The sequence below is a fragment of the Pristiophorus japonicus genome, chromosome 17 (genome assembly GCF_044704955.1).
Source record: "Pristiophorus japonicus isolate sPriJap1 chromosome 17, sPriJap1.hap1, whole genome shotgun sequence".
Lineage (NCBI taxonomy): Eukaryota > Metazoa > Chordata > Chondrichthyes > Pristiophoridae > Pristiophorus > Pristiophorus japonicus.
Genome location: NC_091993.1, coordinates 23,115,832 through 23,140,165, shown reverse-complemented (window position 1 = coordinate 23,140,165; position 24,334 = coordinate 23,115,832). Strand labels below are relative to the sequence as shown.

At 47.2% G+C, this 24,334-nt stretch overlaps 1 protein-coding gene across 4 annotated transcripts in view; it reads left to right on the top strand.

Annotated features, from left to right (window-relative positions):
* Nucleotides 1-10,026, top strand: part of wdr93 (WD repeat domain 93) — a 76,182-nt gene extending 66,156 nt beyond the window's left edge. For 3 of the 4 annotated variants that reach the window (XM_070858477.1, XM_070858478.1, XM_070858476.1), the window contains exons 14-16: nt 3,699-3,855; nt 6,949-7,123; nt 9,374-10,026. In XM_070858477.1, the coding sequence (XP_070714578.1) occupies nt 3,699-3,855; nt 6,949-7,123; nt 9,374-9,512 (471 nt within the window). In that variant the 3' untranslated portion in view covers nt 9,513-10,026. The remainder of the gene's footprint in view (nt 1-3,698; nt 3,856-6,948; nt 7,124-9,373) is intronic. The other variant, XM_070858479.1, reaches the window with a different exon arrangement.
* Nucleotides 10,027-24,334: the final 14,308 nt, after the last annotated feature.

The window sequence follows — 24,334 nt, the reverse complement described above, 5'->3', positions numbered from 1 at the left end:
AAGGAAGTGGCCCTAGAAATAGTGGATGCATTGGTGATCATTTTCCAACAGTCTATCGACTGGATCGGTTCCTATGGACTGGAGGGTAGTTAATGTAACACAACTTTTTAAGAAAGGAGGGAGAGAGAAAACGGGTAATTATAGACCGGTTAGCCTGACACCAGTAGTGGGGAAAATGTTGGAATCAATTATTAAAGATGAAATAGCAGCACATTTGGAAAGCAGCGATGGGATTGGTCAAAGTCAGCATGGATTTATGAAAGGGCAATCCTGCTTAACAAATCTTCTAGAATTTTTTGAGGATGTAACTGGTAGAGTGGACAAGGGAGAACCAGTGGATGTGGTGTATTTGGACTTTCAAAAGGCTTTTGACAAGGTCCCACACAAGAGATTGGTGTGCAAAATTAAAGCACATGGTATTGGGGGTAATGTACTGATGTGGATAGAGAACTGGTTGGCAGATAGGAAGCAGAGAGTCGGGATAAACGGGTCCTTTTCAGAATGGCAGGCAGTGACTAATGAGGTGCCGCAGGGCTCATTGCTGGGACCCCAGCTATTTACAATATACATTATTGATTTGGATGAGGGAATTGAGTGTAATATCTCCAAGTTTGCAGATGATACTAAGCTGGGTGGCGGTGTGAGCTGTGAGGGGGTCGCTAAAAGGCTGCAGGGTGACTTGGACAGGTTAGGTGAGTGGGCAAACGCGTGGCAGATGCAGTATAATGTAGATAAATGTGAGATTATCCACTTTGATGGCAAAACACGAAGGCAGAATATTATCTGAATGGCGGCAGATTAGGAAAAGGGGAGGTGCAACGAGACCTGGGTGCAATGGTACATCAGTCATTGAAAGTTGGCAGGCAGGTACAGCAGGCAGTGAAGAAGGCAAATGGTATGTTGGTCTTCATAGCTAGGGGATTTGAATATAGGAGCAGGGAGATTTTACTGCAATTATACAGGGCCTTACTGAGGCTTCACATAGAATAGTGTGTTCAGTTTTGATCTCCTGATCTGAGGAAGGACGCTCTTGCTGTTGAGGGTGTGCAGCGAAGGTTCACCAGACTAATTCCCGTGATGGCAGGACTGACATATGAGGAAAGACTGGATCAACTGGGCCTTTATTCACTGGAGTTTTGAAGGATGAGAGGGGATCTCATAGAAACATATAAAATTCTGATGGGACTGGACAGGTTAGATGCAGGAAGAATGTTCCCAATGTTGGGGAAGTCCAGAACCAGGGGACATAGTCTAAGGATAAGGATTTAGGACTGAGGAGAAACTTCTTCACTCAGAGAGTTGTTAATCTGTGAAATTCCCTACCGCAGAGAGTTATTGATGCTAGTTCATTGGATATATTCAAGAGGGAGTTAGGTATGGCCCTTACGGCTAAAGGGATCAAGGGGTATGGATGGAAAGCAGGAAAGGGGTACTGAGGTGAATGATCAGCCATGATCTTATTGAATGGTGGTGCAGGCTCGAAGGGCCGAATGGCCTATTCCTGCACCTATTTTCTATGTTTCTATGTAAAGGGTGAAGCATGGTGGCCATTTTTGCAGTACAAATAAGCATATCCATGTTTTTGACAATGCATTTTATTTTTAATTTGCTCTGTTGGCTGCCATCTTAGGTACAATACCGCAGCTGAGATGGTCGTTCTTGAGTGAGCTGCTCCGAATTCTGACCTGAGCCTAGTGACTAGAATGTATGAGAGAGGAGGACTAAAGATCCAGAATTTTTTCTCTCTCCCTGTGGGGCAAGATCAGGCTCAGCTTGCCGATTTCTTCGGAGATCTGAGAACTGGGAACTCAAGAACATAAAAAATAGAGCAGGAGTAGGTCATTCGGCCCATCGAGCCTGCTCCGCCATTGAATAAGATCTTGGTTGATCTTCTATCTCAACTTCACTTTCCCAATTGTAATGTATTTGCTTCATGGGTTCTTTGCTTAAGAATTCATAGCACACATTGCTATTAAGAACTAGTTGGTTTATTAACAAAGATTTAACAATCGCATTACACATTACCAGTTCTCCCACCAGGCTCACAAGCACCTGCCTCATCATGGATCCCCCGAACCCAACTGGCTGGGGTTTTATTGAGTCTTATGAACATCACATGACTGGCTAAGCCACTCACAACTCAACAGCTCTACAAATCTGTGAGCATACTCACAGGTACATACATTACGGTCCCTAAATTTATGGGACTGAGAAGACACTGGGCAAACAGGCTTGAATTTGGGGAGGGACCCGGTTCTGTTGAAACCCAATCCCTTTATTTTAACATAGAAAAATTCTGGGGGCAGATACTTCTGTCAATGCTGATGTCAAAAGAAGAGGTGGGACTGGTGACATAATATAACCTGCTAGAAATCCTGCCACTTTGCCGTCAATGGCCCCAGCGCAAAATATACCAGGTTTACATGACCGGATAAGATCCTGCATGGATTAGGGCCTAGATTGTTGGTAGTGTCAGCTGTGGCTCAGTGGGTAGCACACTCGCCTCTGAGTCAGAAGATTGTGGGTTCAAGTCCCATTCCAGGGACTTGAGCACATGAATCTAGGCAGACACTCCAGTGCAGTGCTGAGGGAGTGCTGCACTGTTGGAGGTGCCGTTGTTCAAATGAGACGTTAAACTGAGGTCCTGTCTGCCCTCTCATAAAAGGGATGTAAAGGATCACATGGCACTATTTTGAAGAAGAGTAGGGGAGTTATCTCCGGTGTCCTGGCCAATATTTATCCCTCAATCAACATAACAAAAACAGATTATCTGGTCATTATCACATTGCTGTCAGCCTAGATTTTTTTGTGCTCAAGTCTCTGAAGTGGGACATGAACACACAACCTTCAGACTCAGTGCTACCCACTGAGCCACAGCTGACAGTGTTTAGGGTCCGGAATAGTGGTGTGTAAGCAGGTGTTGCATCTCCTGAGCTTGCATGGGAAGGCGCTGGGAAAGTAGAGCAAGTGGAAAAGTGAACCAGGGTGTCATTATATCGTTTATCCCTCCCCCTCCAATTCTCCTCTTGATTCTTGCTGGATAACATTTCCACAGGTGCCAGCTTCCCTCCAATATATCAGCCCAGCAGTCATTCCTTATGAATGAATCTAAAAAGTAGATGGTGAAAGGCTGATTGGCCAAGGGGATCTTCATAGCTGAGCCCAATTCAATTTCAACAGTTTAATGGTCCTGTTAAAATAGTGCTCTGGGGAATTTCATATAAATGTGACAAGCACACTGTGTAATTTCAAGACCCTTATAAGTGGAATAATAATTCCAAAGCCACATTAAGGAGCAAAAGTCCTGCAGCCGTTTGTATTGTAGGTTAGGATGCCGGAAGAATGACACTTCAAATAAAGTGATGCACCCAGTGTGTTTCCTTTGCTTGTTCCATCGGTCCCTACTGGGCAGCACCAGTACTAACAGAGGCTGTTTTTTGCACAGCCTACAATGACCATTTTTATGCTCACACACCTTCAGCTCCGAGACACCATCTGAGGTGCAGAGTTTGCATCCTTTGTCTGGTGCTGTTGGCAATGGCAGTGGGCGCAATGGCAGTGGGCGCAATGGCAGTGGGGGCAATGGCAGTGGGGCTGCCACTGACTCATAACCCAGAAAAAAAACACACAAATTGAAATTGTATTTTGAGCTGAGCAGACTGAAATTTTACATTTATTTTCTTTTTCTTCCCACCTAGTTTCTGCTCATCTTTACAAATGGCACGACAGCTTTGTTGGACAAAGCACGTGGTGATACTTTGTGCCATTGTATTTTCCCTTTCCCACATGTGATAGCGTCACCATGGGAGCCGGTCTTTGCTTTTGACAGAGATGGCAGTTTCCTCTTTATCAAAGGTAGAAAAAAATGCACAATTATTTTTATTTTTTGGGTTCCTCTCATGTAAATGTTGAGCTATTGAGAATCAGAATTGTATTGCGTAGCCAAACTAAGCATGTGCCTTTGTGGTTTAGAGCTTCCAGCTTGAGCAGAACAAGTTTAATATATATTGCCAAATTGGTAAAGTGAAAAGGGGTTACGTTGAGGCTGATCGATAATATCAGAGAACTGATTTATATGGGAAAAACTGGGGCTCCTACGTTTGAAAGAAAGCAACTGTGAGAAGACCTTATAGAAGTATCTAAGATATTAAATGGTATAGAGAAAGTAACTCCAGAGCACTGCTACAAAAGTGAACCACCATAGCACAAGGGGACATAAGAACGTAAGAAATAGGAGCAGGAGTCGGCCATTTGGCCCCTCGAGCCTGCTCCGTCATTCAATAAGATCATGGTTGATCTGATCTTGGCCTCAACTCCACTTCCCTGCCCGCTCCCCATATCCCTTGACTCCCCTATAGTTCAAAAATCTGTCTAACTCCACCTTAAATAAATTCAATGACCCAGCCTCCACAGCTTTCTGGGGTAGAGAATTCCAAAGATTCATAACCCTCTGAGAGAAGAAATTCCTCCTCATCTCAATCTTAAATGGGCGGCCCCTTATTCTGAAACTATGCCCCTAGTTCTAGATTCCCCCATGAGGAGAAACATCTTCTCTGCATCTACCCTGTCAAGCCCCCTCAGAATCTTAGATGTTTCAATAAGATCACCTCTCATTCTTCTAAACTCCAATGAGTACAGGCACAACCTGCTCAACGTTCTTCATAAGACAACCTCTTAGTCTCTGGAATCAATCTCTGAACTGTCTCCACTGTAAGTACAGGGTATATTCCTTCTTAAATAAGGAAACCAAAACTGTACACAGTACTCCAGCTGTAGTCTCACCAACCTAGGTTGAAACTGGTGAGATGTGAATCTAGGACAGATGTCACTAAAATTTCTTTGCACTTTTGGAACAAACTTCTGGATAGAATAGCGAAGACAAAACCTTACATGGTTCAAGAGCCAGATGGATGCAGTGATGGGAGACGGTAGATTTCTCTTTCCTCGCAGATGAACTAAGATAGAAGCATAGAAAATAGGCGCAGGAGTAGGCCATTTAGCCCTTCGAGCCTGTGACACCTGTATTTATCTTCTGATATTCTGTATGCAATCAGTTACTTCCTAGCACAGAAATGCAGGACTAAATTAAAGATACAGCATGTGTTTGATGTGGTTTACACATCTATTAAGGCACCCATCAAAGAGTCAGGGTGAGTGTGGTTTAATCTTTTATAAGCTTACTGCTATCTACATGTGTCATTTTAATAACATTTCATTCGACGTTTTTTCTTAAGACAAACTGAATTAATTTTTCCTTATTTTTCTCCTCCAGTTTCAAGTAACAATTTTTCAACGTGTTACAGCACCTTACTGTATCCAAACTAATCTCTACCTCAGTACATATCTTGACTGTCAACATCTATTAATTACTATTTCACTCAAGTGTACAAGCAGAACATGCATCAGAGTTTTACCTCATTAAGATAAAACCCAGATTTGTTTTTAAATTCACTTTTTTGGTAATAAAAAGTATTTTCCTGTTTCAACAACTTGCATGCATTAAGCACTTTTAAAATAGGAAACCATCCCAAGGCACTTTACAGAGGGAAAAATAATTTAATACAAGGGAAATGAAGTTGAGCCACAGTAGGAGAGTTAGGAGATTCTGACCGCCGGTTTGAAGAAGGTTTTTAAAGGTGTATAGGAAAGTAGAGGGAGGATGGTTTCAGGGTGAGTTCCAGGGAGCAGGGTGAAGGCAATAGTGGAGAGGACTGAAGCCCAAAAGGCCAGAATTTAATTAACTTTTCTGATAATACTCATGACTAGTTGATGAATAGGTCTGAAATGGTACTAACAATATGTCACTACTTTCCGTAGTACTTCTTTCCTTCCTTCATCCCTCCTTCCCTGCAGGTGCAGAAGTGCTGATGGCCTTCCGGTAATACTTCATGTGTGAGCCCAAACAGTGTCAGTAGGCTATTTGACCTCATTGAATATCATAGCTGAGCCTGATCCCGTCCTTATCCAATATCCACGCACATTACACCTTTCCAGTAAGGATTCTGCAATAATCATGTCTTCCTTAAACCATAGGCACTGAGGCTAGTTATAATGCCCCTATCACTGCCCCAGCTCAGACTAGCTAACCCAGCACAGATTAGGAATTGAACCTGGAATTTTCCTAATCTGTACCAGTATCAACGGTGGCTCAGTGGGGGGTAGCACTCTTGTCTCAAAGTCAGAAGGTTGTGGGTTCAAGTCCCATTCCAGGGACTTGAGCACAAAAAAAAATCTAGGCTGACACTCCAGTGCAATGCTGAGGGAGTGCTGCACTGTTGCGGTGCTGTCTGCTCTCTCAGGTAGATGTAAAAGATCCCATGGCACTATTTCGAAGAAGAGCAGGGGAGTTATCCCTGGTGTCCTGGCCAATATTTATCCCTCAATCAACAGAATATTTTAAAAAACCAGATTATCTGGTCATCACGACATTGCTGATTGTGGGAGCTTGCTGTGCACAAGTTAGCTGCCGTGTTTCCCACATTACAACAGTGACTGTATTCCAAAAGTACTTAATTGGCTGTAAAGCGCTTTGAGACGTCCGGTGGTCATTAAAGGTGCTATATAAAATGCAAGTCTTTCTTTCTGTATGATTTTGTTTTTGGGAGAGCAAATAGTTCCTTTTTGGTTGAACTATATTTATCGTGTGGATTGCAAAGGAAAGTCCATTGATTGGACAGAGACCGAGGATTAAACACCAAGTTGTGGCAATAAGGGCCTTTTAAGTCGACACACCAAGAGTAGAATCCTGTGCTTATAGCCTCACCTTTTACTTATAGAATCACTAATGAACTGAGCTGGACCAGTTTCAACTCAGCCCCAGCACACACGAGACTGCAGAACTAAAGCTGCTCCAAAGTGCACAGTCAACCTGATTTCCACCCCTACCAGTTGATAGGTGTTTATAATTCCTCCACCAGTCTTCACCCTGGGCTTTGTTATTGCCTTCAGGAGATAAAAAGATGAGCGAAGAAGCCCTCGACAGAAAGGAAAGCAGCAGCTCATTATTTGCCTTCTCCCTGCTCTTTCTCTTTCCACTGGACATTTGTACAAAGAAGAAAGAGCTCCCACGGCCTCCCACGCAGAATATTTGGGAAAAGAGATGTGAACGTTTTTTGCAGGAAAGGTGAGCTCATTACTTTAAGTACAAGGCCGCTCCTAAAGATAGACCAAAGGAATGTAGTCTGTTTCTTTGAAGAGTAAATTTTGCAGTACCTTTTTTGGAGTAAGAAAAACTCTTCAGGAAATAGGTCAGCATGTATATTTTATTAAATTTAAATCACTTGTCTCCTCGTTTGAAGGTCATGCTCGGGCATTGTAATATATGCACCTGTGAGGATGCTCACAGACTTGTTGAGCTGTTGAACTTTCCGTCTTCAGACCATGCAGAGATACCTGTACATCAAGCACCCTCCTAGATGGTGTACGCTGGCGACATATTTCTTCCGCCAGCAGCACTGCCTCAATTATGACACGCAGCTCCTGTTTGTGAACCTGGGAGGCGTGTGGACCGCCATGCGGGGGCTGCCTGTCTTTTACCAGGAACTCATCAGGGTCTGGAACAAAGTCGCCACCAAACGCAGCTCTCCACCGTCTGGAGTGGCGGCTGTCCTTTGGGAGCCGCTGCTCACGAACCCTTACCTCCACGAGCGCGGTTTTAGGTGGCAGGCAGATGTTTGGTAAGGTGACCAGCGTCGATGGCGGAGGAGCAGGCTGGATGGCGCCTGAGGAGCTGGCACGGCGCCTATCCTGGGCCGACGTCTGGCACGCGGCCAATGCCATCGAGTCGCTAAAACCAGCACTGGGCCCTGACTCCGTTAGGTGTGTCGAGGATGCTCAAGCACGTGGGGTGATCCCGTCCGAACTGACCCCCGTTCGAACGGAATTCCTCATCGGCGCCAAGCCCCAAAACCTTCCTCGGGAGCCGGCGCCTCACAACTTGAGGCTCCTCCAGGAAATCCCCTCCGTGCCTTTCAGTTCTGTGCGGAGAGAATTCCTGTATGGGCTGCTCTTGCACACTCTCCACATTGCCATCCTCGTCTGCCATCCGGACACGCACACCATCTTGCCATCCGGGGGAGGCGGGAATCCCCAATGGAGTGCTCTCTACGCGGGGATCCTCCCTTTATTTATTGTGGACTTGGCCTGGAGGGTGTTGCACGGAGCAGTCCCGTGCAATCGATTTTTACGCCGGTTCACGGACTCCCAAACCGCCTGTAATTTCTGCGGTCTGGAAGAGTCCGTATTCTATGTGTATGTTAAGTGTGTGATGTTGCAGCCCCTCTTCCATTATTTGAAATTCTGGTTGCACTTCAGTCCCACGCTCCTGATTTTTGGGCACTCTGTGCGGAGGGGAGCGGGCAGGTCGGAAGGTCTCCTCCTAGGACTGCTCCTGGGCATGGCCAAGGTGGCAATCAACTGATCCGGGCAGCGGGTGATCGAGGGGGTCGTTCAGCCCGACTGCCTACCTCTCTTCTGCAGTTACATCCGAGCCAGAGTGTCCCTGGAGATGGAGCACGCGGTGTCCACCGGAACGCTCGCTGCCTTCTGTGAGAGGTGGGCGCCAGAGAGACTGGAGTGAATCATCACCACCGGCAATCAAATTTTAATTTGATCCTTAATGTCTAAAGTTTAAATTTGTTTAAGTTTGTCGGTTTTAGTGCCCCTTTAATGAGGGGGCACTTGTATTAATGTTTCAACTTAAAATAATTGTTGAGTTGTGAGTAGCTTAGCCAGTCATGTGATGCTTACAAGACTCAATAAAACCCCAGCCAGCTGGGTTATGGGGAACCACGATGAGGCAGGTGGTTGTGCGCCTGGTGGATTAACTGCTAATGTGTAGTATGATTGGTAAACCTATTGCTAAATGTGTTGCTATGAATTCTTAAGCGAAGAACGCATGAAGCAAATACGTTACAGGTATAGTTCCACATGCTCATTATTTTTGTGTGAGATTGAACCTTGTATTGGAAGGTCATTCAACTATGGGGGAATGGGGATAATGGGAGGAGAGGGCCTCACAGACAAGCCCAGCCCTGCCCCTGCTTAATATCTACATGCATGCGGTTTCAAGCAGGGCTTACTGGATGGCGATTAGGTGACAAACAAACTCTGGCTGACATTTTTTTTCCCTCCCTTAGCTAGCATATGGGCGCTGAAGCCAATTAGCATGCCCCTGCTGGCCTAATTGAGATTGGCTAACTCCGCACTGACCAGGGATGGAATGTGGGACTATCCTAGTCCGTTAGGTTTAGTGCCATACGGGCCAGCCCATTTACTTACCAAGATTTTGAGGAATTCGGAAACACTTCCTATCAAAGTTCTTTCGGCCATCTGAATTTACTCTTGTCTGCGTTTTTTCATTTTGTCGTTTAAGATTGAAGTCAGTGATGAGCAGAAATGAAGAAATGACAGCGCGCTGGAATCAGCTTCAGCACCATGCCATCTTAGTCAATAAAGAGAGAGAGCATAAGAAAAAGACGGCATGTCTTTTCGTTAAAAAGAAGCTCTTATAAATATATCACCCGATCGGAGAATGACGGTGAAGGATTTCCTGCATCATCTCTAAAGCGTTAAGCTTCTTTCTCATTCAGATGGAACGTTAAGCCAAGGCAACTGAAACTGGAAACTAAGCAGGCTGCAGAGAGGGCAGGGGGTTGCAGAGTGGCTCATCCTGTGCTGCCCCCCTTGTTGCTTCAAAACACTCCACCCACTGCACTACAGGGAAACTTGTTTAAAAAAGGCTCCACTGCTGACACTGAGCCCCGCTAGCAGCGAATGAGGGTCGGAAATTCTCAAACTCGATCTCTAACCTGTGCACTTGTCTAATGATGTTCTGCATTGGCAGCTGAGCTTTGCACTCCTCCCCCCCCGATTAATGAATTGTGATCCTCAGTGCCCAAATTCTGTTACACTTTCCTCCCCTGGCATTGACTCATGCCTGGAGTACAATCCACCATTATCGCAATGCTCCTGTAGTTAATGCTTTTACCTAGTCGTCTGTCAGGGGAGCTCTCATTTTAAAACTGAATAAAGTTGTTTTAAAACCTCCAGTGTGCCATAAATTGATTCTAACGTGTCCGAGTGCATTCATTAATAGTAATACAAATCTGGGCAGTTTCTAATGCACGGGTATGAATATTGCTGCTTTTATCAAAGGTTTGCCTGGCAATTGGCTTTGCCAGAGGTGATTGCAAGTCACTGGCAGAGCTTGGGGCCAAAATTGCCCGCCGCTGGAAACGGGGTGCACCTACCCTGTTTCTGTTGATTTTACTGGCGCGGTGGCCTCTTGAGTGAAATTCCGCTCTTTGGCTTTTTTCCCAGCGGACCGGAAGTCGGTCATAATGGGGGTGGATATGGGGCGGTAAGCGGAAGTTCGCACACTAGAGAGGCGGAAGTTGGGGTTGGGCGGAGTGTCCGCCGCTGTCACTCATCAGTGTAGCGCTGATGATGTCATCATAGTGCCGGGTCACCACAGCTCTCCCCTTCACTTAAAGGGGAGAGCCTGCACTATTCTTTGTTAGGTCCACTGGGCCAGCAAAAGGGGTTTGGCTGGGCCAGCAGCCTGGCACCCAAGAGGGGGTGCATGTTGGCAGCACAGCTGAATCTAGGGCCATAATTGTCGGACCGACATAGCAGTCAGCCGACAAAGAAAAAAACATGGCAGCTACGGCAGTTTAATGGGAGCCACACCGCCATTTTAGAAGGACTACAACCTCGCTGCACCGGCAGAAAAAAGCAGCTTTTGGCACCGCACGGCGTGAGCAAGATTTGTTCGCCAAATTTCGTCATCGGGGGTGTAGGGGGGGGTGGGGGGGAACATAGGCGGTGCGCGCTCTGATGATGCACTTAGGACAGATTGGCAGCAGCGGAGCGGTAGTGGGGGGAGCGGGTCATCGCCGGGTTACCGCAGGAGCGGAATTTTCAAGATGGCGGCCATTACACTAAAAATCGGCGGCCATTGCACTCCGCAGTGTGGCCACAGGCATTAAGGGAACGGGCAATTTTGACCCCCTTTGCATTTGGATAAGTCTCCATTTAGAAATTTGCAACAGTGGGAAAGGATATGGCCAAGGTAAATGTGCCTGTTTTCCTCTTTAAAAACAATTAATAGCAACTGAGGAAGTTTATCCAGCGGGTCGTTGAACAATACAAACCAAAAACATGGGATCCCTGTGCTGGTGAGTCAGCTGATCACAGCCAAGGCAATGCCACGATTAGCTTCAGTTACCCTGGATTTGGCCAGTTTTCTCACTCCTGATCCCGGCTGTAAAGTGTCCATATGTAGATACTGAACGGATCACACTTAATCATTGGCTACTAAGAGGAGAATCGGTCCACATGAAACTGGACCCCAGAAATGAGTCAATGCCTTCAGCAGAGGAGATGGGAAAGGAAGAAAATTTCAGCTAAAATATGTCTGAGGCTTGTTTATATGCTTTCCGGTAGGTTTTTGCATGTTCCTTTGATGAGGAGAAATGTTTCACTCAGAGGGTGGTGAACCTGTGGAATTCTTTACCACAGAAGGCTGTGGAGGCTTAATATATTTAAGAGGGAATTAATATTTAAGAGGCACTTAATATATTTAAGAGGGAGATAGATAGATTTTTAGAAACAAAAGACATCAAGGGGTATGGGGAAAAAGCGGGAATATGGTGTTGAGATAGAGGATCAGCCATGATCATGTTGAATGGCGGTGCAGACTCGAAGGGCCGAATGGCCTACTACTGCTATTTTCTATGTTTCTATGTAATGTTAATGAAGAAAATGCCCAGTATAAAAAATGGTTACCTGATAGATTTAGTGATGAGCAGCAATTTTACAAGTTTTTGTAAGCATAGTGTCAGCTTGGCTCAGTTGGTAATATTCTTGCCTCTAAATCAGGAGATTGTGGGTTCAGACCCAGGATCTCAGCATATAAACTGTGCTGTCACTCCATGGTGAGCCAGCCTCCAAAATATTAATAACCCTGAGGTTGGAAGGTTGCCCAATGTCAGTGCTACATCTCCTCAGCTTAAGTCCCTGATAAGTCACTTGCTATATGTGAAGCCCTCTGGTGGCATGGGGTTTTGAATAGTTTGACCTTGTATATGTAAATTACACTCTAAAGCTGTGCACTTGTCTATCAGGTGGACTCTAACCTTGTTAGGTAGGAGGACAAAAACACTTCCTTTTGACTGAAGATTGAAAGGCAGCACGTATTGTATACCGATTCTCAGAATCATGCTAATTAACAGTAGAAGTGAAAAGGTTGGATTTGTGACCACAGGTGCAGCTGAATGTGTATCGCCACAGCAACAACTGCAAGAGCAGTGTGTCATGTTTTGCCCTATTTACTGCTGGTGATTGATCGAAGAGGGAGCATTGTTAAGGAGCATTCAGCTCCAACCTCCAGTAAAGAGGAGCACCACGTAAATAGAGCAACTGTAGCTCATTGTTGGTGTTGTGTATCTGTAAAGCATGCACTCCCATGTACTGCCACCAGGGAGTGCATCCCCTGAAGTCCCAAGGGATCCCAGCATCCCTTGGGAGCACTGTATATAAGCCGGCCCCCAAGGCCTGTTCCTCACTTTGGAGTGTCTTAATAAAGATTGAGGTCACTGTTACTTTAACTTCCCTGTGTGCAGTCTCATCTGTGTTAGGAACACAATAACTGGCGACGAGTATACGAATCCAACGCAAAGATGCAGCAAACTGTGGGCATCCTGGAGAAGTTCTTGGAGGGTGAGAACTGGGAAGCCTATGTCAAACGGCTAGACCAGTACTTTGTAGCCAACAAGCTGGATGGAGAAGGAAGCGCTGCAAAAAGGAGAGTGGTCCTCCTCACGGTCTGCGGGGCACCGACCTAATGAAGAATCTTCTGGCTCTGGTGAATCCCACAGATAAGTCGTATGAGCAGCTGTGTACACTGGTTCTGGAGCACCTTAACCTGAAAGAGAGCGTGCTGATGGCGAGGTATCAGTTCCACACTTGCCAGCAATCTGAAGGTAAGGAAGTGGCGTGCTACATTGCCGAGCTAAGGCGACTTGCAGGACAATGTGAGTTTGATGGCTACCTGGAGCAAATGCTCAGAAACTTTTTTGTACCGGGCATTGGCCACGAGAGCATCCTACAAAAACTTTTGACTTAGAGACACCGACCCTCGGTAAGGCCATTGCAATAGCACAGGCGTTTATGTCCACCAATGATAACACCAAACAAATCTCTCAGCACACAAGTGCTAGCAATGTTCATAAATTAACTGGAACTATGTTTGCAAGCAGAAATGTACAGGGCAGAAACCATGAGTCTGCAACTGCCAGCAGGCCTCAGGTGACTCAGAGTCCACAACAAAGGATGAATGCAAGGCAATTCACACCTTGTTGTCGTTGTGGAGGCTTCCATTCAGCCTATTCATGCCGCTTCAAAGGGTATGTTTGCAAGAGCTGTGGAACAATGGAGCACCTCCAACGAGCTTGCAGATGACCTGCAAGCTCTGCAAAACATGCTAACCACCACGTGGCAGAGGAAGATCGGTCCATGGTGGCTCAAAGCAATTTTGAGCCTCAGAGAGAGGAGGCAGATGCTGAAGTACACTGGGTGCACACATTTTCGACGAAATGTCCACCTATAATGCTAAATGTAAAATTGAATGGCTTACCCATAGACATGGAACTGGATACTGGCGCTAGCCAATTCATCATGAGTAAAACGATGTTTGAGAGACTGTGGTGCAACAAGGCACTCAGACCAGCCCTGAGCCCCATCCACACGAAACTGAGAACGTACACGAAAGAGCTCATCACTGTCCTGGGCAGCGCCATGGTCAAGGTCACCTACGAGAGCACGATGCATGAACTGCCACTCTGGATTGTCCCGGGCGATGGCCCCACACTGCTTGGAAGGAGCTGACTGGGCAAAATCCGCTGGAACTGGGATGACATCCGAGCGCTATCACATGTCGATGAGGCCTCATGTATCCAGGTTCTTAACAAATTTATTGTTTTCCTAACACAGATGAGGCTGCACACAGGGAGGTTAAAGTAACAGTGACCTCAGTCTTTAATAAGACACTCCAGAGTGAGGAACAGGCCTTAGGAGCCGGCTTATATACAGTGCTCCCAAGGGATGCTGGGATCTCTTTATCTCTTTGTACTTCAGGGGATGAGCTCCCTGGTGGCGGAACATGGGAGTGCATGCTTTACAGATACACAACGAAATTTCCTTCCCTTTTTGAGCCAGGCATTGGAAACTTTTCCGGGGCGAAGGTGCGGATCCACTTGGTCCCAGAGGCACGACCTATTCACCACATGGCACAAGCGGTAACTCACATGATGAGGGAGAGAGTGGAAATCGAGCTGGACAGGCTGCAACATGAGGGCATCATCTTCCCAACGGAATTCAGTGAGTGGACCAGCCCGATTGTTCCAGTACTCAAAAGTGATGGCACGGTCAGGATTTGCGGCGATTATAAAGTAACTATTAATCATTTTTCGCTACAGGACCAATATCCGCTACCTAAAGCAGACGACCTATTTGCGACGCTGGCAGGAGGCAAGACGTTCACCAGGCTCGACCTGACTTCGGCCTACATGACGCAGGAGCTGGAGGAGTCTTCGAAGGACCTCACCTGCATCAACACGCACAAGGGATTGTTCATCTACAACAGATGCCCGTTTGAAATTCGGTTGGCTGCAGTGATCTTCCAGAGAAACATGGAGAGCCGACTTAAGTCGGTACCACACACGATGGTTTTTCAGGACGATATATTGGTCACGGGTTGGAACACCGCTGAGCACCTACAAAACCCAGAGGAGGTCCTCCAGCGACTGGATCGCGTAGGGCTGCAGCTGAAGAGGTCGAAATGCGTCTTCATGGCAACAGAAGTGGAGTTTTTGGAGAGAAAGATCACGGCGGACAGCATTCGACCCACAGATGCCAAGACAGAGGCTATCAGGAACACACTCAGGCCACAGAACGTCACGGAGTTGTGGTCGTTCCTGGGACTCCTCAACTATTTTGGTAACTTCCTACCGGGGTTAAGCACCCTCTTAGAGCCCTTATGTGTGTTATTGCGTAAAGATGAGAACTGGGTATGGGGAAAAAAATAAGTAATTGCTTTTGAGAAAGCCAGAAACATTTTATGCTCCAACAAGCTGCTTGCATTGTATAACCCGTGTAAAAGACTTGTGCTAGCATGTGACGCGTCATCGTACGGAGTCGGGTGTGTATTACAACACGCTAACGTTGCGGGGAAATTGCAACCTGTCGCCTATGCCTTCAGGAGCTTGTCTAAGGCCGAGAGGGCCGACACCATGATTGAGAAAGAGGCATTGGCGTGCGTTTTCGGGGTAAAGAAAATGCATCAGTACCTGTTTGGCCTCAAATTTGAGCTGGAAACCGATCACAAGCCCCTCACATCCCTGTTCACTGAAAACAAGGGGATAAGTACTAATGTCTCAGCCCGCATACAAAGGTGGGCACTCGCGCTATCAGTGGTCAGTGACAACGGGCCATGTTTCACCAGTGCCGAATTTAAAGAATTCATGACCCACAATGGGATCAAATATGTCACCTCGGCCCCGTTTAAACCAGCCTCCAATGGGCAGGCAGAGCGGGCAGTACAAACCATCGAATAGAGCCTAAAACGAGTCACAGAAGGCTCGCTCCAAACCCGCCTGTCCCAAGTACTGCTCAGCTACCGCACGAGACCCCACTCACTCACAGGGGTGCCCCCGGCTGAGCTACTCATGAAAAGGACACTTAAAACCAGACTCTCGCTGGTTCACCCCAAGCTGCATGATCAGGTAGAGAGCAGGCGGCAGCAACAAAATGTAAACAATGTTTGCGCCACTGTGTCACGGGAAATTGATTTGAATGACCCTGTGTATGTGCTAAGCTATGGATCGCGGGCACGGTGATAGCTAAAGAAGGGAGTAGGGTGTTTGTAGTCAAACTAGACAATGGACAAATTTGCAGAAAGCACCTGGACCAAACGAGGCTGTGGTTCATAGACTGCCCTGAACAACCCACAGCAGACACCACCTTTTTTGAGCCCACAATACACACCCAAAGGATCAACGACACCACCCCGGACCAGGAAATCGAACCCATCACGCCCAACAGCCCAGCAAGGCCAGACTCACCTAGCAGCCCTGCAGGGCCAACAACACGCCAGCCCAGCGAGGGCACAACCAACACACCAGAACAGACATTTGTACTGAGGCGGTCCACCAGGGAAAGAAAGGCTCCCGACCGCCTCACCTTGTAAATAGTTTTCACTTTGACTTTGGAGGGGGGGGCGGCGGAGTGATGTTGTGTATCTGTAAAGCATGCACTCCCATGTTCCGCCACCAGGGAGCGCATCCCCTGAAGTACCAAGGGATCCCAGCATTCCTTGGAAGCACTGTATATAAGCCGGCCCCTAAGGCCTGTTCCTCACTCGGGAGTGTCTTAATAAAGACTGAGGTCACTGTTACTTTAACCTCCCTGTGTGCAGCCTCATCTGTGTTCGGAATGCAATAGTTGGCATCGTCTTAGTGGCATTTTTAAAAATTTGTTCACGGATGTGAGCGTCGCCGGCAAGGCCAGCATTTATTGCCCATCTCTAATTACCCTCGAGAACCGGTGCAGTCCGTGTGGCGAAGGTCCTCCCACAGTGCTGTTAGGGAGGGAGTTCCAGGATTTTGACCCAGCGACGATGAAGGAACGGCGATATATTTCCAAGTCTGGATGGTGTATAACTTGAAGGTGATGGTACTCCCTTGCACCTGCTGGCCTTGTCCTTCTCGGTGGTAGAAGTCGCGGGTTTGGGAGGTGCTACCGAAGAAGCCTTGGCGAGTTGCTGCAGTGCATCTTGTAGATGGTACACATTGCAGCTACGTAATGATTCCTACTAGTGGAGAGTTTTCCCCATGATTCCCATTAACTTTAATTTTACTGGCGCTGCTAGTGTGAGTCGTCTTGTGCCCAGACAAATGAGAACAATAATTTGGAGGGGAGAGCATATTTTCCTGCTGAAGCACTAATATTTTTACCCTGATTAGCTCCCTTTTCCTTCCCTCCCTTCCTGAAGCTGATTCATGCTGGGGTACAGTCCACAAGCACCAAAATCCCCACTCTCCAGGTGGCTATTTTTCACCTCTTAGCCAAAATCATCATCATAGGCAGTCCCTCGAAATCGATTTGCTTCCACTCTAAAAGTGAGTTCTTAGGTGACTGAACAGTCCAATTTGGGAATTACAGTCTCCGTCACAGGTGGGACAGACAGTCGTTGGAAGTCTGGTTTGCTGCACGCTCCTTCCGCTGCCTGCGCTTGCTTTCTGCATGCTCGCGGCGACGAGACTCGAGGTGCTCAGCGCCCTCCCAGATGCTCTTCCTCCACTTAGGGCAGTCTTTGGCCAGGGACTCCCAGGGGTGTCGGAGGGGATGTTGCATTTTATCAAGGAGGCTTTGAGGGTGTCCTTGAAACGTTTCCTTTGCCCACGTTTCCTTAGCCAAAAGAGTGGATGTTAGCTGGCTGTTTGACTACAGGAATCATCACAGCATTAATCAGTTAATCTCCGGATATGTCTGCACATGCAAACACTGCCACAAGGGTCCACTGTGTCACAATCACAACCGAGAACCCTGGCTGACATTCTCCTCCCTGACTTAGAAACACTTGAGGCCTGCAGCTGCTGCTCTGGCTAAACTCAGTTTACTCAGTACAAGCTGGGACTGGGGTCTTAAAGCTGAGGATTTCCCGACTCAGTGGCTCAGTACACCAGCTGGTGCGTTTATCCGCTGGCTCATCAGCAGAGATGAAAAAGATTACTGTTGGGAATGTCTCCAATCTGAAGAGTGATGTGTGTTTCTCCAGAGATAGTGGGGAGATGGGTTAAGGCCAATCAAAAGGAGCAGGCTTAGTGGACTAAATGGTCTTTTTCCTGTCCTTGCAAGCTCCTATGAGCTCGCTGATCTCAGTTGTAATAGTCTTCAGTATGTCCCTTGGTCTGGGATGAGTAAAATTCATCCAGGCTTCCACTTTGGATCATTATCCAGTGAAGCTTGCTGGAAAATGCTTGTATGTGGATGATAGAGGGTCAGGTTGGGCTGATGTACCCAGCTCCGCAATTGTGGTCTGGGGGACTTGCTTCTGGGAATGGCAAAAAGGCAGAATACTAGAGGCCCATTGTTGCGTCAGTGCGGTTTCATGCTGGGTTTCAATTCAGGTTGATTCCTTGCATCACCGACTCAATGGTTCTTCAATTCAAAAATAGCTTTAATTTGAAAAAGGCACTTTCATTGACCCCCTCCACACATTTAAATTTGTTGATTATCAGGCTAAACTTTGACCAGACACACTTTCGAATAGAAATAGTAGATAATCAGCTAATAGAAAAACTATATTGCTAATGGTTACTTTGTACATTGGGGAAGAAAACCGTGTGCCATTTCCATTTTTGACTCTCCCCACCCTACCCGCTCCACCCCCCCCCCCCGCCCCCCCGCCGCAAATCCCTCACTCCTCCAATTTTCTCCCGCCCTCCTGATTTAGGTAGAATTACATAGGGGGAAATGTTTACTTTAAAAAACAGGTGGTTTGGGGGTGTGGGGGTAGTTAAAGTGTTAAAATTCTGAATTAAGAGCTGAACCGGCCTCCTGCCCACCCACTTCCGGTTTTAATGGAGGCCGGACGGGGAGTGGGCAGCCAATCCGCTGCCAGGAGGCGGGTCTTCTATTTAAATATTATAATGGGGATGGAAGCCTTTGCTTCAACCTGCATTTTGTATTGAATTTTAGCGGGTCAGGCTTTGCACGCCTTGTGAAACCCGTCAGCTAATGCACGGCGAGGACTGCTGGATCCAGGAGGTAAGTGCCTTTACTCTCCCCACCGCCCCCGGCCTGCGCTATTGTTGTTCCCCCGCCCCTCCCCATGCCCCTCAGCATGCTCCTCCGGCCGCTCCCGGCCCCCATGCGATCCCTCCCTCCCTCCCTCCCTCCTCTGTGCGGCCTAGTGCCGCAGGCCTACCTGCCTGGAGCCAGCCAACCTCTCACTCTGGCTGGCTGAGGGTGGGAAACAGAGGCTACCCTTGCAGATCAGCGCTGTTGTTAAATTCGACAGGGCCTTGTGGGAAACTCGATCGCCCAGGTTTCCTGACCGCCTCTGAGCCACCCCCACGCCTAACCCGTCTTCCCCATTAAAATTTAGCCCATAGAATGTATAGCACAGAAACAGGCAATTCGGCCCTACTGGTCCATGCTGGTGTTTATGCTCCACACGAGCCTCCTCCCACCCCTCTTCATCTAACCCTATCAGCAAAACTTCCTATTCCTTTCCCCCTTCATGTGGTTATCTAGCTTCTGAATCTTTGGCATAGCTCACCCCAACATCCATTCTTTATGTGCGAGTTTAAAAGGGGCACCATCTGATTAGGAAGCACCAAAGTTAAGCCTGCTCCTGTTCTCGATCAAATGTCAGCACACATGTCCTTTCCAGCAGCTGTTTTTGCATAGTGATGAGCTGAAGCAGTGGCTGAACTTTCACCTTGACCAATTGTAATACCTGTACCATTGAGATTAGCTAACCCAGCACAATTGGAGATTGAACCTTGGACTCTCCTGTACTTTGCCCGCACTTTCTCCACATGTGATTTCCTCATTCTTTGCCATTCTTCTGCTTCTTCTCCCAAGGCCCTCATTATTTACTGCTCTGTTCCTCAGTATTTTCCTTGTATAAACTTCTCCCTTGTTAGTCCTTACTCAATGTCTGTGATATATCCTTACTATACAGTATAAATGCACACAAGGCCCATACTTGAGAGAAGGTCACTCTGTGACCAGTTACCTTTATTACCAAGACTTCAAGAGACTGAAGGTGGGTGGAGCTTCCCCTTTTATACCGGAAAGTCCAGGTTAGGAGTGTCTCCCACAAGTTCGCCCCTTGTGGTCAATGTTCTCAAGGTGTACAACTTAGGTCAGCTTATACATGGGTTACAATGATAGTTGAATACATGACATCACCTCCCCCCCCCCAAAGTCTTATTGGGATCACAGGTTAAGTCTCTCTGGTGGTTCACGCTCCCTTGCAGAGCGCCTGAGTTGGGGCTCCAGTTGTTGGGCGCTGGCCTGCGTGTCTGCTGTTTGCGTTGCCTCAGGCCTGTCCGGAGTGCCCACAGTGACTGGGCTTTTCTCCACTTGGTTCCGGTGTTCGGTCACCTGTGGTGGAATAAACTCTACGTAGTATTCTTCCTCTGCTTCTTCTATGGAGTTGCTGAAGCTCCTTTTAGTTTGATCCACGTGTTTGCGGCAGATTTGTCCACTGGTAAGTTTAACTACCAAAACCCTGTTCCCCTCTTTGGCAATCACAGTGCCAGCAAGCCATTTGGGTCCTGCAGCGTAATTAAGGACAAAAACAGGGTAATTGACATCAATACATCGCGCCCTTGCATTCCTGTCATGGTAGTCACATTGTGACTGACGCCTGTTCTCAACAATTTCTTTCATAGTAGGGTGTATAAGGGATAACCTGGTTTTGAGCGTCCTTTTCATTAGCAGCTCTGCGGGTGGAACCCCTGTGAGCGAGTGTGGTCGGGATCTATTGGCCAACAGGAGGCGTGATAAGTGGCTTTGTAGGGAACCCCCTTGGATTCTGAGCATCCCCTGTTTGATTATCTGCACTGCTCGTTCCGCCTGGCCGTTTGAGGCCGGCTTGAGCGGTGCCGTTCTGACATGGTTGATTCCATTGCCTGCCATGAAGTCCTGGAATTCAGTGCTTGTGAAGCACGGGCCATTCTCGCTGACCAAGACGTCCGGTAGACCATGGGCGGCGAACATTGCCCGTAAACTTTCTACCGTGGCAGAGGATGTGCTTGAATTTAAAATGGCACGCACAAATCCATTTGGAGTAGGCGTCTACTACAACCAAAAACATTTTTCCCATAAAAGGACCTGCGCAGTCCACATGGATGCGTGACCATGGCTTGGTGGGCCAGGACCAGGGGCTAAGGGGAGCTTCCCTGGGTGCGTTGCCCAGCTGAGCACACATGTTGCACCTGCGAACACAAAGTTCCAGGTCTGCATCTATCCCTGGCCACCAAACGTGTGACCTGGCAATTGCCTTCATCATGACAATGCCCGGGTGCTCATTGTGAAGTTCTCTGATAAACACCTCTCTGCCCTTCTGGGGCATGACTACTCGGTTTCCCACAGGAGGCAATCGGCCTGAATCGAAGTTCATCCTTGCGCCTATGAAACAGTTTAAACTCCTCAGGGCATGCCCTGTACGTGGCTGCCCAGTCCCCATTCAGGACACATTTTTAACTAACGACAGTAGTGGGTCTTTATTTGTCCAGACTTTAATCTGACGGGCTGTCACAGGTGAGCCTTCGCTTTCGAAAGCTTCAACAGCCATGACCATCTCAGCATCATGCTCAGTTGCCCCCTCAGTGGTGGCTAGTGGGAGCCTGCTGAGTGCATCGGCACAGTTTTCAGTGCCCGTCTGTGCCGAATTGTGTAGTCCTAGGCGGCTAACGTGAGTGCCCACCTCTGTATGCGGGCCGATGCATTCGTAATTATGGCCTTGTTGTCGGCCAAAAGGGACATTAGGGGTTTGTGATCTGTCTCCAGCTCAAATTTCTTGCCAAACAGGTACTGATGCATTTTTTTTACTGCATATACACATGCTAGCGCTTCCTTTTCTACCTCCCGTAACCCCTTTCTGCCTGGGACAGACTTCTGGAGGCATAAGCTACCGGCTGTAACTGACCATTGGCATTCACATGCTGCAACACACACCCGACCCCATAGGACGACGCATCGCATGTTAAAACTAGTTTCTTACACGGGTCATATAACGTTAACAGTTTGTTGAAGCATAACAAATTGCGTGCTCTATCAAAAGCCCTTTCCTGGCTGTCCCCCCAGACCCAATCATGACCTTTGCATAGGAGCACGTGTAGCGGCTCTAACAGCACGAGGGCATCCAAATCTCACTGAACACCAACATTTAAAAGTTTCTTCCATTTAAAAGATATTCTGTTTTTCTATTCTTCCTACCAAAGTGAATAACCTCACGTTTCTCTACATTCTGCCAACTTACAGCCACTCACTTTGTCTATCTATATCCCTTTGGTGACATGTTCTCACAACTTACCGTCCCACCTAGCTTTGTATCGTCAGCAAACTTGGATACATTGCAGTCGGTCGCTTTATCTCGGTCATTAATGTAGATTGTAAATAGCTGAGGTCCCAGCACCGATCCTTGTGGCACCCCAGCAGTTACAACCTGCCAACCTGAAAAAGACCTATTTTCTGTCCATTAACCAATCCTTCATCCTTGCTACTATATTAACCCCAACCAGAGGGAAGATGAGATTTTTTTTACGCAGTAGGTTGTTATGATCTGGAATGCACTGCCGGAAAAGATGGTGGAAGCAGATTCTTTCAAAAGAGAATTGGATAAATCCTTGAAGGAGATACATTTGCAGGGCTATGGGGAAAAAACAGCGGAGTGGGACTAATTGGATCGCTCTTTCACAGAGCTGGCACAGGCACATTGGGCCGAATGGCCTCCTTCTGTGCCGTATGATTCTATTCTATTCTATAACTGCAATTTGTCATGCAGAGTGTGTAGGATGAGGTGGAAGTAATAAGGGAAAAAGAGGATACAGTGTGAAGGACCCTGCGGGGTGACTCTCCCCTGCCCGTGACAGGCAGTATGTTTTCTGTCACGGGAAAGTACATGTGTGCTCCCCACCACCAGCCATGCACAGAGGTCAGCAAACACATGACCTGTTGCTGCTCCATGCCCATTGGCTCTGAAAGCGCCCAATAGGGGCTGTGCAAGAGATGGCTCAGAGACAACTGTTTCATTCCCCCTGCCCTCCTTGTGATACTATGACCTAGAAAGATGAACCATAGAACTGTTCAATGTCTATCAAAGTGTTCACTCCATTACTACTTGTCCTGCTTGGGAATCTTTGGAATTCTGTACCCCAGAGGGCTATAGATGCTCAGTCGTTCGATGCTCAGTCGTTAAGAATATTCAAGATAGAGATTGATAGATTTTTGGATACTAAGTGAAGCAAGGTATGTGAGGATAGTGTGGGAAGATGGAGTTGAGATAGAAGATCAGCCATGATCCTATTGAATGGCGAGAAATCGTGGCGGAGGTGCAGTGAATGAGGGTATGGGGCCCAGAAGAGCCGAGGGCCCAGGGGCAGCACGGGCCAGTGTAGGGGAGGATGAAAACCCCCTCATTTTACCCAGAAGGAAAAGGGCTGTGGGATCAGTCTGTGCTGTGAATTGAAACCGATGGAAGGAAAACTTTGGGACACAAATGGAGACCCCCCCCCCAGTGTTTGGACACATAGGAAAGGGAATTTAATTTGGAACTATCTACCAGAAAGTTTGAAATCCTAAAGTGCACATGGAAGAAACTACGAACTTTAATCGAATTTGGGATTTTTTTAAAAGATCTGCAAGAAAAGGGGTGGAGTCAATATCAAAAGGGCCAGTTTGGACATTGGAACTAATCAAATTGTCTGGGAACTGTATATCCTCGAAACTTGCCCCTTGAAAACATTAGCATTTAAACAATGCTACATACATATTCCAACACCTTTTTCATCAGGCATAGAAATATCTGGCTCAGGCCAGACTAGCACAATGGCTACAGGAGGCCAATGCAATCAACACCCACTCAAACCTTGAGTAGGTTAAGATCAGTGGGAAAAAAACCTAAAAACCTCAAACTGCTGCATTTTTCAAAATCAAAAGTCCACCAATGAGAAGAATCGACTTCAGCAGGAGAGGTGGACTGGATAATCTGGCTATAAAAAAGGGGTTTCTGACGTAGTGAAAAAAAGAAGAAATGATTTTCCCTGCCCTCGTGATTCAACAACCACAACCACAAGCCTCTCGACACTGAAGGAAAACCAGTGTCCGAAGATACCGAAGATAGAAGAAACAAACCACCAGACTGCGGAAGGCACAGTAGTGAGTATAACCTCCGGTCACCAGAACTCCCAACTCAGTTAGCCAGGAAAGGTGGGAGGTTGGGCATTGTACTGCTAAACTGGTGTAAAGATTTTCATTGGGTCCGTTTTAGTGGGATTTAGGGGGATTGTTTTGTTGGTGTATTGCTGTTTGTTGAGTTACACCTTGTCAAATAAATTGGAAGCCTAAAGTTCCTCTTGGAATCACCTTGTCTCAGTTCTATTGTATTACATCTCCTGATCGTGAGTCTTATGTCAGAACCGTGTAAGGGAAGCTAGGAGCGCCTCGAAAACGCTCAACTAGGGAAGAAGGGGTTAGGAGTGTTTGACACTCACAGGTGCCTCACAGGCTAGGCATAAGCTGTGGGGACGCACGAGTC